Source organism: Danio aesculapii, chromosome 14, assembly GCF_903798145.1.
Source record: "Danio aesculapii chromosome 14, fDanAes4.1, whole genome shotgun sequence".
NCBI lineage: Eukaryota > Metazoa > Chordata > Actinopteri > Cypriniformes > Danionidae > Danio > Danio aesculapii.
In genome coordinates, this window is record NC_079448.1 from 18,401,734 (window position 1) to 18,418,184 (window position 16,451).

Genomic DNA, 16,451 nt, shown 5'->3' on the forward strand with positions numbered 1-16,451 from the left:
ATACACATACATATACACACACGTACATTTTTTTGTGTGTGTGTGTGTGACAAAATAATGCAAATGCAGTTTTATTTTCACTGTAAAAAATTAATCAGAGTTCAAACGTAAAATAAATTGTGAAAGTTTACCATCTGAAAAACATCTGAACCTTCATCAAAATCCACCATTGCAAAGAAAATCCTGTTAGTAAATGCACTCGAATACCGCCAAGAGTTTGCAAGGATCTGGTACTCTTCATCCGCCTGTCTGAAGACAAAAACATGCACGCACACAGACACACACACCTAACATCAGGATGTGATTTTGTGGATTCACTACGCTTATTGCTAGTGAAAGTCACTTGAGTATAAATGGCAAAAAACATTTCCAAAAAGGCTGATGAGTCAAAAAAATAAAAAATAAAAATCCATGTGTGTGTACAAGCCTTTAGGTTTCAGTTATGAGGATTCATAGCAGCTTTGTTAAATAACAACTGAAAATGCTAAAGTATTATCACATTCTGCATTCCTGAATGCTCCCCTTTATCTGCCACAGATTAGGACAAAACAAATGCTGCCATTGCCAATACTTTTTTAGTTACTGTATTTTGGTGCAATTGAAATTAGTAAATGGCATCTGTTGATAAAATGAAATGCACAAGTTATTTTTAAATCATTCTACAATATTGAATCTTCATTGAGAATTTAATTTCTGAAACAGGTAAGATGTAACAAAATGTTGTTTATACTCAATCGACCATAGAAAACGTTTTTACTCCAAACATAGGTCATCAGAATTTTTTTCCCACACAAACTATGTTGTAGTCACTTTTACTACAATGTAAAGCAATTCTTACTGCCCTAAAGCTTTTAGTTAAATTAAACCAACTTGAGACTTCTCTAGTCACCTCAATTCTAGGGGTGTGAACAAAAAGTACTTTCAACCTTCATGTCGTGTTTGGACGACAGGAACTTAAAACCCTCATAAACATAGTGATTTATATATTTGCCTCAAGGCCTTATGATATCTCCACACTATGCACTTGAACATATAAAAGTGATGATCACCTCTTTCTTTGAATTTTGAGTTTTTTTTAAATCAACCTAGTTACACCTTTGGTGTTCCCATTCAAAAGTGACCGCCATAGGAAATTAATAGGTATCCAGACTAGATTCATCCATCCGACAGAAAACATCCCCATACACACTACATCAACAAACTCACCAACTCACACATTTCAGAATGAACAATATCTTTTGCTTGTGTAGATCCTCCCACGTGAACCAACTTCCTGATGAAACAATATAACCTATCTTCACACAGATCTCATATCATATATTTCTTTCACTCAATGTCCATTCAGCCAATCTCTGGGTCTAGCAGTACCACTTTTAGCTTAGCATCAATTAGACCATTAGCATCTCATTTAAAAATGACCAAAGTATAACTAGTGCTGTGTTCTTAATCCGCACCTATACCCCCATTCACTATTCCCTACATTAGAACACTAATACAGTCCAATTAAAGGACTAAATGAAAATTCGATCGCTCAAGACACCAGACAGGATACTGTTTTGTTTGTGCTTTGCTTGTTGATAAATCATTCAAACCCATTACATTTTCAATTTCTTTGGTCAGACCCTGTGATTATTCCTTACCCCCTAGCTATTTTAGCAAGCTGTCTATAGGTAATGAAACAAAATATTACAAACCTTCAAATCTATACAAACCTTCCTTTAAAGGTGCAGTATGTAAATTTGACACCCACTGGTTGAACTAGGTATTGCACTCCAGGATCAAAACAAACACAAGCGCAGGTCGCAGGTTGGTAGAGGACAGGAGCGAGTGTTATAAATAAAAGCAACGGCATGCGATAGAAGAAATATATTCCATATTAAATTTATCCTCGATTTGATATATAGAAAAAGCTTCTATTTCTCACAGGTGAACAACAGAAAGTAAACCTCATGTGCTTTATTCAGTGTTAAATGCGAGTTTGAATGTCATTTTACATGACATTTATTGCCATATACTGAAAGCAGCAGCAGATAGTTTCACCTCAGATCTTGAAAATAAAATAAACTGTTTGAAATTGAACTTTAAAACTAAACACATATGAGTGATTAAGCATGTACATTTAATGTTATAGAGGTTTTATATGTATTACTTAGACTACATACTTTAGCATTTTATAAGTAAGTGCATTTTCTGTGCTTCTGAATGGCTGTATTTAAATTTCTGTCGTCTGTTTGTCTGGTGCAAAGAGCCAAATTGCTTATCACTACGTATCTCGTCACGAAGCGTGTTGTTAGGACACGTGGTTACAATGCAACCTGCTCACATAATGTTAACGCTCGTAATATTTATATTATTTGCTAATTAATAACCTCATGTGGAACTGAATCTCATTTTGGAGTCTGCTACTGTCCACCAGATGTCACATTTCAGTCACAAATGCGTGCTTTCAGAGCCTTTCTGAATGAATGAATGAAGTACACTGTTTTCCACCAAGGCAACCCGGGGTGCTGAAATATAATTGGCTAAATTGGCATTAGACAGGTTAAAATTTTCAAAACAAAGACAGCCATTCTAGCAAGGAAAACACATTTTCAAAGCAGAATTTCTGATGCCAGCATTGTTTTACTGATAAACAAATATGTTCACTTTGCAAGTTTCTTAAATATCTGCAAACATATTATGGTATATTAATGCTTTAGAAAAGTCAAAAACTCACATATAGCACCTTTAACTAAATTATATTTTTTAAATGTTTAAGACACCCTAGAGTACTTTTTTGAGATTAACAGATTTGTGTGTGTAAAGCATCATTTAAGACAACGTTAGCAGCTGTCAGCTTTAATTTTTGGGAAAACTGGATAATTTTGAGGTTTAGTCAGCTAATTTCATCTTCCGAGTTTAAAATAATTTTTGGGGCAAGATCAAAATGTGTGACATAGTGCGTACCTGCTAGTGGAAAGATGATGCGTCAGTTTCTCATTATTATTCAAAGCTGAATTTTCTTATCCTATGAGAAGACCCTGCTTCTTAATTATTCATGACTGCACATGCATTCTGTCTATGGTGCAGTCCGATGACAGAACACAGACCCACCAAGCTATGAGACAGCGCATGGCACTCAGTATTTAGCCATTCATGAAGGGTCGTATGTGTTTGTTTCCATGGTCGATAAAGCAAAGCTGTTTGTGTGCAGCAAGCATCTCGGAGCATTTTAAAAAATAACTCTAAAGTAGACTTGAACAGAAAAAAAAGGGGGGGGGGGGTCACATCTGGGTTGCAGCCTGAGCGAGAACATACCTCAAAAGGAAGTATAAGCTGTACCCCTGGGGTGCTAGGACATCCCAAAGTGGTTCCATTGACTTAACATGGGGACGGGGTGGCCCATTGAAATGCATTGATCGCGTTGACTCCCATTAAATCAGTAACATTACATAGCATTTTCATGCAGACATAACGGTGGGCTCATTTCACTCAGCCAACAAATCAGCATCCAATATTATAATGTAGCTCTTAAGCCATGCCCCCTATAGCAGTGGTTCCCAACCTTTTATAACTCATGGCCCCCTAAACCAAACACACGTTTCCACACCCCCCTGAATTTTTTTAACGAACCCAGTAATTGTGGAAGGTTAGTAACTTGTACAGATGTCTTTACTGAATAAACTGCCAATGATTTGAATAAATATAAAATGTACAAAACAAATTACCAAGCCCAGAGATGGATGTTTTTTCCTAACAAAATTCAAATGAAACTTCAAATGTCTAAAAAGATCAAACAAATCAAACTCTCAAAACAACTACTAAAATAATGAATCAAATGCCCAAACTATCAAAAAATAAATCAAAATGCATTCTCAAATAAGAAATCAAATGTATTTGATATTTCATTTTCATGATCAACTCAGTATAAACCTGTAATGACTAAACTATAAAATCAAATGCTAAAACTGACATCTCAAAGAGGAGTGCCAATCGGTTGATTGGCCTGGGCGAAGCTTTAAGGTGTAAAAAATTTGGTAACAACAACCAGTAGCGCTATGACTTTTCAAGGTATAATTTCAGATTTGCGTGCTTTATCCTAAGACGTATCCTTAATCAAATTGGTCAAATATTAATATCATATTATTTCTTGATAAAGGTGATGTGCTCCATTGGGCACGATAATCTTAAAAATATCTTGTAGAGTGTGCTGTGCCATGGTTTTCATATCTTGTAGTGTGTGCACATTTAAGACTTGAGGTAATACAAATCGCAGCAGATTCCCCTCTGCTACCAGATTTCATTATCGGCTAGTATTTTAAAACTTCTCTACTCTGAACCCAGTTTAGTGTTTCTGATTTAATTGATTTCAGTCAACAAAACCATTATTTAGTTAACACTAACACTGCTACATTACAGGAAAAAAAAAAAATATGTTCTTTTTCCATACACTTACCTGCAGACTGTACACTGTCTCTGTGGCTGAAGAGCTGTGAACATGACAATGACAGAATAGTTTCGTGGATGAGCTCGAACCAATCTCTTGAATTTTTCACCATTCAGCCGGACCACTGCACGCTTACTGACCCACTCCATCATCTGACTGACCTTCTCTGAAAGCAGGGTCTGAAAGTACATTAGTCATTTTAAGACAACGCTTTTATTCTACATTTAGCACAGGTTTATTATTCATAATTTTCCCCATATTTGCAAACCAACATAAACATATATTTATGCAACAACATTTGTGCACAGGGAACGGTCACTAATCTTACATGCAGTAATGCTTTTTTTGTCAATTTGGCAGCGTTAGGGCTAGTTTTAGTACTGCAAGTTTTTTTTTTTATTGATATAACCTGAATGTAGTATAAATGCATATTTTGTTATTTCTAATGAATTAAAGGGGTGGTCCACTACAATATCATAATTTAAACTTTAGTTCATGTGTACTGTAGCTGTGCAAACATAAACAACATCTCTGAATGCAAGCTCAAAGTTCAGTGCAAAGGGGGACATAGCTTAGTAACACCTACAGCGAACGAAGGATTACAAAAAAAAATACATTTGGGTTAATGGAGTCATAAATCCTTCAGGTTATGCACAAAAACTCTGCGCAGCGAAGGTGCATGGCCAGAGGAGCTGCAATGCTACAGCAAAGAAAGCTAAAACGCCATACAAACGCTGCTATTTCCACAGAGCTTCTTCTGTTTCTGTATTTTGGCTTCCAAAGGACACGACACAAAGAGACAAGGCCTTACAATTTAATTTGAATGATGTTCCAGAGAATTATTTTAATAATAGATATAGCTAGCATTTGACAAAGGACAGCTTCCAGAATCTCTCCCAGTTCAGTGCTGGATTCGGCTAAAAACCCCTCAAGGAAGTAACAGCTCAAACCATAAAAGTAGAAGGTGTGGATCGTGAGCCACAACCTGTAAGCATTTTTACTTGTCAAAATTGATCTTATTACATGCCTAGTTTCTAGCATTAACGGTATGCTGTAGCAAGGATGTAATCAACGAAAGATGCTGTTTGACACCATATACAATTTAGCTACAAAAAAAATTTATCCGTCAAACCCATGTAAACACCCATAATCTTCACCAGCACGTGCACGGTCTCTGTGACCACTTTCTGTGCGAAAAGATATGTGAAGGTTTTATATTACTTACACATGCTTATATTATAAGCCAAATATATTTGAAAGAGACTAGTCAGATTTTATTTTACAGAGCAGGCACAAGGTTCAGCTGTGTCATTTTTTGTCTGATTCAGGCTCAAAACTGATACAGCAAACAGTAGCTGTGTCCCAAATGGCACACTATACATTTATACATGCAACAGCATAGTACATGTATGTAGTGTCATCCCAAATGAAACACTAATGGGTTTTTTATAAAGCGGAAATTCAAACCGTTCCCCTAATGACATTTGTCAAATTAGTGAAACAAATAATCAAAGTACCAAATAATGCCTGCCATGAGCATAACCGTATTCACCATCTGGAGGTGCTATAATCACTCTCGTAGGAGAAATTTGCTATCACAATCCAAAATAAATAAACTAATCCAACATGTGCGCCCGATAGCTCCGCTCCTTTTGCTACGTGAGCAAAGCTGCGGTCGTTGAGTGTGTGGTGTCCATCATTCCACACTTTGTTTTAACGGTTATATAAGTGCATCATCCGGGTAATTAAACTGCACTTATTACACTATTTACACTACAAAATGGCGTAGAATAGCACATAAGAATGCGATTTGGGACGCACCTAATATTTACACAGCAGAGGCAAAGCGCATGCTAGTAGAGGCGTGACGCTTTCTGGTGATGTGAGCCAATCCATAAATCACAGCACATCGTGTTAGCTGACCAATCGTAGCCTCTTGAGGGCGGGCCTTCGGAGGAACTAGGAAATATTATAGTCGTTTTCATGTTAGCTGAGTAGCAGTATATAATAAGACACATGAAAAAATAACCTGATCTTTTACAAACGAAGCATGAGCACACATTACTTTGCATCCCATGAACACAACCAAGCCTTGAAAATAAACCTTGCACCACCACTTTAAAGGAGCAATAAGTCATTTACAAAAAGATATTTTTTTTTCCAAAATAAAAAGTTTATGTTTGTGATAAATAAAGCAATGTGGTTCAGTTATCAAATTTATGCCCTATGTCATACGCATACTAAAACGAACACAAGTTACTTAGATGGCAGATTTGGCGTAATGCTACAGCAGGAAGTTCTGTTCAATTTGCATACAGGGCCACTTGTGTCACTAACGTACATCCGTCAAAAAGTGATCAGTAACAATTTTTTTTTTGCAACTTACAGAAGATTCACATTGTTCTTAAATGGGGACAAGTATGCCTCTTTGACTTCAATGTGCTTTTGAAAAAGAGCGAAGCTATGTTAGTCATAAGATCAATTGAGTACCCAGTGATCTCAATTGTTAAAAAAACATTTCATATAAGCATTTAAAAATACACTTACTTCCTTCTTTTTCTGCCCATTTAATCGCATGTCATGTAGACAAACAACGAGGAAAACAACTATCAATAGTTTATGCAACATTTTCTATGCTATCACTGTGGCCACGACAGTCGCAATACGGAAAAGGAAGCGCCCCAGATAACATTACAAAAGAAAAGTCCAAAGCAACAACAGCTACTTCGTTATTTTCAGTATAAAAGTTTCGCCAACATATATTTTAAAACCTTTTGTTGGTAATTTATTTTGTATTTTAACATACAAGTAAGGCTTACAATTAAAACTTACTGTACAATCAAAAAACTAATTACAAAAGCACAACAAAGCCCAGTTTAAGATGCTAGAGTAAAGCAGAACTTAAACGCACAGGAATGGTCTCTAAAAGATGTATTATCCCCTTTCTCGAATTTAGTAAACATAAATTAGCATTTTTTTATTCTAAACACTGAAAGACAAATCAATGTGATATATCTAACGATATAATAATGAAATTAAGGAACTAAAACTGTTCAAATGCTCCTTTTTAAAGTACTGCTTTGACGCGCTCAACGGTGTGTGCTAAACATCCGGCGCGCGCTACGGCTGCTTCAACTGAATGTGTGAGGAGGAAGATGGCGGCGTTGATCCTCCCGTTTGACTGGTTAAAAAACTGGGACAAATCCGGCAGAAATGAGTTGTGAGTATGAGTTTATTAATCATATAGGAAGTAGGGATTGTAATAAATACATTTCGTTTTATTTAGGCGGTATGACCACGGATTATTGTTGAAGTCATAAATCATATTCTCTTCATTGTGAATGGCCACGGCTAATGTGCGTTAAATATTTTTGTTGTTTAAAGTTCTCTTAAATAAGCTAAAAACCAAAAAACAAAGGAATAAAATCAACAACACAACTTAATGTAGTGTAAGCTGATACATAAAACGCCAGTGTTTTCTGTACTGAGTAGGTTAGACATATCGGGTACTTAAGTAATTTTCCATGAATGTAAGACCAGTGAGCTAATACTTAGCTGGGTTAGCATTAGCATGTGTGCGTTGCATGTGTCGGTCAACTAAACAAGCTCATTTACACGTTGAGCTGACTTAAAAGTGAATAATACGCGATGCTGCGAGGTTTTGTAAACCTCGTGAATGGGCAAGATTTAGAGTTGCATAAGACTTTAGCCTCACTTTTAAAAATCATTAACGGAGTAATGGTGGTCTCTCGAAACCTAGATATCTGCCTAGACATATTTTACGAGGAGCATAACCCGCAAATCTACTGAATTCCTAATAATAATAGGTCAAGTTATTGTACGTCCGTGTGTGCTTCATAAATTGACGGCATTTTGAGGGTGATATTGGAATAAAGTGTAATGACCGTTTCAAAACATAGCAAGTTTACTTTGTATGCATTCTAAATATCTAGTGAGGGATTGTGTTAAGTTAGGTTGTTTACTTTGATTTGAGCGTTACCTAGTACATATTTACTTGTGCCTGTGTTTTGCACGAGGTTTTAAAGTGAGGAGGATGCGGCTAAAGAAATTAACTGTTTAAGTTTTAATTATGTAGCAAGTTTTATATATATATATATATATATATATATATATATATATATATATATATATATATATATATATATATATATTACCGTGGAATATACACAATTAAGTTTATTTAGTTTTTCATTTTTGCATTAATGAGGAAAAACTATTGTTATGAACAACATGACTTATCTTCTTTGCGGACATGACTGCTCTGAAATTGACAGTTGATTAGGCATGGGCCGATATAAGATACTGACGGTATGATAACCTTCGATAAAATTATCGTGGTATCACGGTATTGTGATTACTACTCTAAAATATATTCTTTTTTAACTGTCTGGGTAAAAAAACTAAAACTTTTTTTTTCCCTTTTGAATAATATATTTTATTTTGAGAAACATTTCAAATATTTTGGAGCAGTAAACATGTCAGGCTAAATAACTCAAATCAATTATTGACTTCTGCTATCTTCATTCGAAAACACACTTTTTTTTTTTTTTTTTTTAAATATCATCTTTGGATATTTTTTCTGCTGAAGATACTGTTGTCCTAAAAACGTAAATAAAACAATCGTACACATACCTTATGAATGATATAGCAGAACATTTTAATTTTGTTTTAAAACCTTGACTTTTCCAAACCACAGTATACCTTAAAAACGGTTATTGTCCCATGCCTACAGTTGACACATTCTGATATCTGTTAGGTATGCAAATCAACACACTTTAATCAAACTTAAATATCACCTTGTATTTTTTAATTCGTATTAGGGCATGTGTGTTAAAGGTTGACAAACGTTTAAATGTTCAAAACTCAATTCGGAAACAACGTTGCATGCAAATATGGTGCCTTTTTTACTCTGAATGATATAGAATTGCTAATAAATATAATCAACTATAACATGTTTATCAGGCTCCTGATATTAGTGTTTTTTTAAAAAACTTGAATCGAACCATTGCCTGATTGTTAGTCCGATAGTCTGTGTCTGTGTGGAAAATGAAGTTAAAATTAGGGCTGCAACTAGGGCTGGGTATCGTTCCAAAATTTTTGATACCGATACCCTGAATTCGATACCGGTTCCGAACGATACTTTTTTCGATACTTTTATTTTAAGAAATATATTTTAACAAGATTATTTTTTCAGGATGTTCGTGACACTTTTCACAGCAGGCTTATCTCTAAGACCAATAAACAAAGGAACAAAAGCACAAAATGAACAAAGTGTAGTTAACACAATATATTAGTGCAAACATTTTTAATAAAGTTCAAGCAGTTTTAAGTCAATCAATTTTAAGTATTTGTGAGACTTACTGCTGCTTAAAGGTTTAGTTCACCCAAAAATTTAAATTCTGTCATTAATTATCTACAAATGAAGATTTTTTGGATTTAATCCAAGAGCTTTCTGATCCTCCCATGGATAAATCGTTGAATAAAGTTATTTTTGTTTACTTTGCGCACAGAAGAATTCTCGCAGCTTCATATAAGTATGATTGAACCACTTATATTGCATGAACTTATTTTGACTATGTTTTTGGTTCCTTTCTAGGCATTGAAAAACGCATATCCAGTAAATCTAATCTTTCTCCACAGTAGAAAAAAGCAGCAAACCTTAAACAATAAAATTTGGAACGGCCCTGTGGCATTCATCTTTCCTTTCTTTGTTCATTTTTACTTTTTCTGCCAGTGTAAATGGATTATCACTTGATGGTCTCCTAATTCCAGGGTCAGCAGGAGCAGAGACTATAACATTAATGTGAAGAAAACATGAAAGCTAAACTGTTAATGCAGCCAAGGATAAGGACATTTATATTAGATAAGTTTAATGTGAGGTAAACTTCATCGTTTACTGTTAACATTAAAGTATTTTAGTATCAACTTAGCCTGGTATTTAAAGCCATCGAAACAGTACATAACGTTACACAGCAAATGTTAGCTCAAAAAAAGATTAATAAATTTACCCCGCACAGACTTAAGCCCCGTTTACACTGTCAGGTCTTGATGCCCAATTCCGTATACATATGATACTGCCTATATCAGATTTTTTTGTCTGTCCGTTTACACGTTCTTTTAATTGTGACCCATATTCAATTCATGTCTTTACATTTGCTGTACAATTTATGATGCACGCATAAACGCGGATTTTAGCATCTGTGCCACACTAGCCACGATGGAAGAAACTGTCTTGTGTACAGCTCTGTGAAATATGCTAAGCATAGTATAAGCAGTGAATGGTTCAGTCCAGATTTACCCCCACGCAGTTTACGTAATGGTATGGCCCTGATGCGTGCGTGTGTAGTAATGTAGCCTTTGCATGTGTGCGCACTGGTGTTGTTGGAGAGAATAAAGTTGTTCTGTGTAGCCTGCAGTGAGTGTATTATTAGCGACAAAAAGCAAAAGTTACAACACGAAGTTCGCCCAACTTTAAAATGATTTTGAGGCGGAGGAGGTGGGAAAGGGCCGTCATCACAGCTCGCGCTTATGGTTTATATGCTTTATGATGTACTCCATCATTCAGAGGAATGTGAGGGTACGAGAGAGAGATCTCAGGTCTGGTGGGAGCAAATTGTGGCGACTGACCACTTTCCTCCATGTTTCCTCTGTTGTTGTTGTTTACAGCGTCGAAATCTCCACACACGCTCTTCCTTCTACATTAGACCGTGGAGAAGCACCACATTGTCACAAGTTTAATGATGTTCAGAACAGAACGCCTCAATAAGTCCGATCTGCCTGTTTACATGACAGTCGCATTGTCACATATCCGATTTATATCTGATTTATTTCCACATATGAAGGAGACTGATCGGTGAATATCCGAATGCATGCGTTTTTTTGTTTACACGGTCATCAAACAGATCCGATCTGTGTCACATATGAACAAAAAATCGGAATTGGGTCACATTTATCTGCAGTGTAAACAGGGCCTTAAACTTTAACGGTACACAAGCAAGAAGTGCTAAAAGTTAACTGATTTTGAATGTCTGTTTGACAATTTGACAAGCTCTGCGCGAGTGGGCGTAACCGCCGTAAACTGCTGATTTTCAAGACAGTCTCGCCGCAACCAATCACCAGCACTTGATCAGGGCATGTTAAGGATGCAGGTTTTCTCCAAGTGGTGCTCACTGACGTTGACAAGATTATACCCTTGGGTATCGAAATTTGGTACCGAACGAAAATGATTTTTTCGATACTCTGTAGTATCGAGACGATTCAGTCTGTGCTTAAAAAGCCCTAGCTGCAACTAATGATTATTTTATTGATCGATTAATCTGTCGATTATTTATTTATTTTTTTTATTAATCGATGAATCGGATTAAAAAAGCAATCGGATAAGAAAAGCATTCATTTTCAACCCCTTTATTGAAAAACAGAACTAAAATCTTTAGAAAGTGCACACACCAGTTGTCCTTAAACACATCTGAGCTGTTATAATAATAATAATAATAATAATAATAATAATAATAAAAAGACTAACTTAAAAGTTTTGTCCTGTTTTCCAATCCAAATATCTAAAAAAAAATCTTGAATCAAGATACATACTAGACACATGAACTAGCATAAGAAATTGTCTTGTTTTCTGAAAAAAAAACCCCACCTCAAAATTAAGTGATTGTTTGTTTAAATTTTTTGTCAATGGGGTAAGAAAAATAATCTTTATGAGATATAATCTCAGACAGAAGTTTTAAGCCTCACTTAATTTTCTCATGCCATTTTTCTTGTCTAGTCTTGATTTAAGATTTTTTTTAGACATTTAGACTGGAAGCGAGACAAAATTACTAAGTAAATCTTCTTTGCAGTACAGCTATACATGACAACAGATTGAAAAATGAATGATCCAAAAAAAAAGGCGAGTGAATAAAAACCTGTCTTTAGTCTTGCAATGCAAAGGAACTATAGCATTGCTGCTTTACTTCTGTTAATAACTCTTTTACTGGTGAGTTTAAAAGATTCTATCTGGCCCAGGGAGTGAGTTTTGTTAGGCACTCATTAATTTAGAAGATTCACCCTTAATGTTTCCTTGAAGAGGCATCATGTTTGTCACGTGACACCACAGCCACAGCAGCGCTGTATGACAGATGTATCCCTTTTATTATGCTTTTCCGTTTTAATACAGAAATTAAATACCTGATATTCCAATTCACAAAAATGTGCAAGTGAGTGTTTTTGTTGTTTAAAAGATGTATAAATGATCGTGATTTATGATGTGACATGGGCATCACCATGTTTACTTGCGTCCGGTCGTATGCCTCATTCCTAAAAGCAGAACATGCAGGATTCAGCACGTAAATTCATCAGTTACTCCCAAAATGCGTGCAAGCAAGTGGGTGCCCAGCTGGGAGAAGAATAGATTGAACTTTATTGTAACTTTCACTACATGTATCTGAAATGAATTATACACATCGGCAAATTATATTTAAGTGGATTATTAAACTGCCATAGACTTTTTTGTGTATTTTACAAATTCTAAATGTAGGGCTGTGACGGTAACGGATTTTCTGTTACCGCGGTGATGAAGCAAGAAATCATGCGGTTGTCGGTTAACCGCGCATATATATATATATATATATATATATATATATATATATATATATATATATATATATATATATATATATATATATATATATATATATATGAGAATATAATTTTACCTCAGCGCTGCACTTTTCTCTTTCTCCCTCGCGAGTTTAGGTGACGGAGTGTTGTGAAGTAGCGGACCCTGAGGCACATCGCTTCACCTCAAAGTTTATTAGTTATTCTTGTTTATTTTGTAAATAACTGACCGACAAAAACTAAGATATAAATTGTACAAAACAAAATTCGTTCAAAGAATATTTTTCTTCTGACGAAAATATATGAATTGTATATTCTTGTGCGTCTCCATCCGCTAAACAACTGTGGAGTGTTTGTTTCGCTCCACCGGAATAAAAAGGATTTAATTAATGCTCCACTGTAATTGCTGCTACACAAACCCCTGTGATATACTGGCTACATATTTTTATAAATGTCTTTACACAAAATTATTATATGCTATAGCCTATAACCTACTTTAAATAAGTCAAATATATGCGATTGTTGACTCTCACCGTGGTCGCAGCATGCGCCTGTTTGCGCCATTCGCCTGTTTACAGCATCTGTAAAAAAATACATTTGACCAGCCTTTTAGCAAAGCCTATATTAATATACTGATATTCCTGTGCCAGTTTGACACTGTAAATTAAACTGAGGAAAGTTTAACTACTTTACAACACTCCGTCACCTGAACTCAGCGCGAGTGAGGAGGAGAAAAGTGCAGCGCTGAGGTAAAATTATATTCTCAAGTCATAATCTTTAAAATAATGACTTGTATTAAAAATGTTGATAAAAGGATTGGGATATAAAAATTACAGCGGTGCGTTAAAAGTGCTTATTTTCTGTGGAGCGATTGATTTGAGTTAGTAGGTCTGCTTTATTAAAATAAGCTTAAAATAAAAACAGCCTATGCTGGTTATTAAAAAGGATTCACTGTTTTCGTTTTGTAATCTAAATTTGTAATTTAAGTGGAAAATACTTAGGGCAGGCCTTTTATTCCTTTTATTTAGTTTATTATGGTGGCTTGAAAAGCCAGCATATTGTTATCTATCTTAAACTTATTATTATGGTGGCTTGAAAAGCCAGCATATTGTTATCTATCTTAAACTTATTATTATTCTTCTTCTTCTTCTTCTTCTTCTTCTTCTTCTTATTCTTCTGAGACTAATTTCTAAGTGTATCTCCTCCTAGGCCTTTCAAGCTACATACTTCAAACTTTCGTCAAACCTTCGAACTGGTCTGACTCGGGTTGCTATATCTTTTCTAACTGATCCGACCTTGGGTTTTCCGAAAAACGACCAGAAAAATCCCAAAAGTCCCATTGACTTAACATTGGGTCAAACTTTGTGAGCTCATAACTCTGCATCAGACTGTCCTACAGACTTCTAACTGGCCTCATTTAACTCAGTCTAGCCAGCAGCCAATAACTGATGACTTTTTAACTTACTAGCCACTCCCTAGCAACCACTTACAGCACCCTAGCAACTGTCCCATAGACTTCCATTGTAAAAGACTCCCATTTACTTAACATTGGGTCAACCTTTGTGAGCTCATAACTCTGCATCAGACTGTCCTACAGACTAGAGTCTGGCCTCATTCAACTCAGTCTAGCCAGCAGCCAATCACTGATTACCTTTAAACTTACTAGCCACTCCCTAGCAACCAATTTCAGCACCCTAGCAACTGTCCCAGAGACTGTGACTAGCTATTCTAACACACGCTAACAGTTTAAACTTCCTACTGACATGCTAATCTTGCTAGAAAGGTGCTAGCAACACGATAGTGACATGCTAGTCATGCTAGTAACATGCTAATTCATGCTAGAATCATGCTAACAACATGCTAATTCATGCTAGAAACAAGCTGATTCATGCTAGAATCATGCTAGTAACACGCTAGTTACATGCTAATTAATGCTAGAATCATGCTAGTTACATGCTAATTCATGCTAGAAACATGCTAGTAACATGCTAGTTCATGCTAGAATCATGCTAGTAACATGCTAATCCATGCTAGAATCATGCTAGTAACATGCTAATTCATGCTAGAATCATGGTAGTAACATGCTAATCCATGCTAGAATCATGCTAGTAACATGCTAATTCATGCTAGAATGATGCTAAAAACATGCTAATTCATGCTAGAATCATGCTAATAACATGCTAATTCATGCTAGAAACATGCTAATTCATGCTAGAATCATGCTAGTTACATGCTAATTCATGCTAGAATCATGCGAGTAACATGCTAATTCATGCTAGAATCATGCTAGTTACATGCTAATCCATGCTAGAATCATGCTAGTAACATGCTAATTCATGCTAGAATCATGCTAGTAACATGCTAATTCATGCTAGAATCATGCTAGTAACATGCTAATTCATGCTAGAAACATGCTAGTAACATGCTAATTCATGCTAGAATCATGCTAGTAACATGCTAATTCATGCTAGAATCATGCTAATAACATGCTAATTCATGCTAGAAACATGCTAATTCATGCTAGAATCATGCTAACAACATGCTAATTCATGCTAGAATGATGCTAAAAACATGCTAATTCATGCTAGAATCATGCTAATAACATGCTAATTCATGCTAGAAACATGCTAATTCATGCTAGAAACATGCTAGTTACATGCTAATTCATGCTAGAATCATGCTAGTAACATGCTAATTCATGCTAGAATCATGCTAGTTACATGCTAATCCATGCTAGAATCATGCTAGTAACATGCTAATTCATGCTAGAATCATGCTAGTAACATGCTAATTCATGCTAGAATCATGCTAGTAACATGCTAATTCATGCTAGAATCATGCTAATAACATGCTAATTCATGCTAGAATCATGCTAGTAACATGCTAATTCATGCTAGAAACATGCTAGTAACATGCTAATTCATGCTAGAATCATGCTAGTAACATGCTAGATCATGCTAGAAACATGCTAGTAACATGCTAATTCATGCTAGAATCATGCTAGTAACATGCTAATTCATGCTAGAATCATGCTAGTAACAATGCTAATTCATGCTAGAAACATGCTAGTAACATGCTAATTCATGCTAGAATCATGCTAGTTACATGCTAATCCATGCTAGAATCATGCTAGTAACATGCTAATTCATGCTAGAATCATGCTAGTAACATGCTAATTCATGCTAGAATCATGCTAGTAACATGCTAATTCATGCTAGAATCATGCTAATAACATGTTAATTCATGCTAGAATCATGCTAGTAACATGCTAATTCATGCTAGAATCATGCTAGTAACATGCTAATTCATGCTAGAAACATGCTAGTAACATGCTAATTCATGCTAGAATCATGCTAGTAACATGCTAATTCATGCTAGAATCATGCTAATAACATGCTAATTC

General features: G+C 35.5%; 1 protein-coding gene across 1 annotated transcript; it reads right to left on the reverse strand.

The window, feature by feature from the left end:
- Nucleotides 1-101: 101 nt before the first annotated feature.
- magt1 (magnesium transporter 1) lies at nt 102-7,156 on the reverse strand. Its single transcript, XM_056472946.1, has 3 exons — nt 6,974-7,156; nt 4,436-4,605; nt 102-249 (listed from the first exon to the last, which is right to left on the reverse strand). The coding sequence occupies exons 1-3, from the start codon at nt 7,052-7,054 to the stop codon at nt 102-104; spliced, it is 399 nt and encodes a 132-aa protein (XP_056328921.1). The 5' UTR covers nt 7,055-7,156.
- Nucleotides 7,157-16,451: the final 9,295 nt, after the last annotated feature.